Consider the following 580-nt stretch of genomic DNA (forward strand, 5'->3'; position numbering starts at 1 on the left):
GGTGGTAAATCTATGGAATTCTGTTCCACCCACCTACCCCCCCAGAAGGAAGGGGAGTGGGGTGGGGGGGTGGGCTTACTCAATGAATGTCCTGGAGGCTGGAGTTTGGGAGGCCAAGGGAAGTTGACTGGCCAAAGCGATGGGTCCATCGATGGTGACTCCGCGCCGCGCGATCTCACCTCGGTTCTCGATGGCGGTGGACCGCTCAGCCCTTCCAGCTGGTACCGTGTTCCCTCAGGTGTAGTGAAGCCAGATAGCTACGAATACAAACCCTACCCTGACGAGCCCCCCAACGCGACCAATGTGGAAGAGACCTTGAGGAAGATCAGAGACAACGACCGAGATCTGGTGGAGGTCAACCTGAACAACATTAAGGTGAGGCCTACTCCCCCCTGGCCGCTCCTTCTCCTTTCCCCCACCACCCTCGACCCCCCTTCGGACGTTCCAGGATCGAAGCTCCTGAGGAACAGGAGGCTTCTCGGCCCCTCTGCCCTCCCTGCTGGCCCTCCAAACCGCACTGGAAGACCCCCGCCCCCGAAATTTCTTCGAGACGAGGCTTTGGGGGGAGGGCGGGGGGGGG

The 580-nt window shown here is 60.9% G+C and overlaps 1 protein-coding gene across 1 annotated transcript in view; it reads left to right on the forward strand.

Annotated features, from left to right (window-relative positions):
• Nucleotides 1-580, forward strand: part of LOC125488332 (leiomodin-1-like) — a gene marked incomplete at its 5' end in the record, with an annotated part of 4839 nt that overhangs the window by 817 nt on the left and 3442 nt on the right. The window contains one exon of the mRNA XM_048621302.1: nt 6-375. Within this exon, the coding sequence (XP_048477259.1) occupies nt 6-375 (370 nt within the window). The remainder of the gene's footprint in view (nt 1-5; nt 376-580) is intronic.

This window comes from Rhincodon typus, unplaced genomic scaffold, assembly GCF_021869965.1.
Source record: "Rhincodon typus isolate 14 unplaced genomic scaffold, sRhiTyp1.1 hic_rhity00000439, whole genome shotgun sequence".
NCBI lineage: Eukaryota > Metazoa > Chordata > Chondrichthyes > Orectolobiformes > Rhincodontidae > Rhincodon > Rhincodon typus.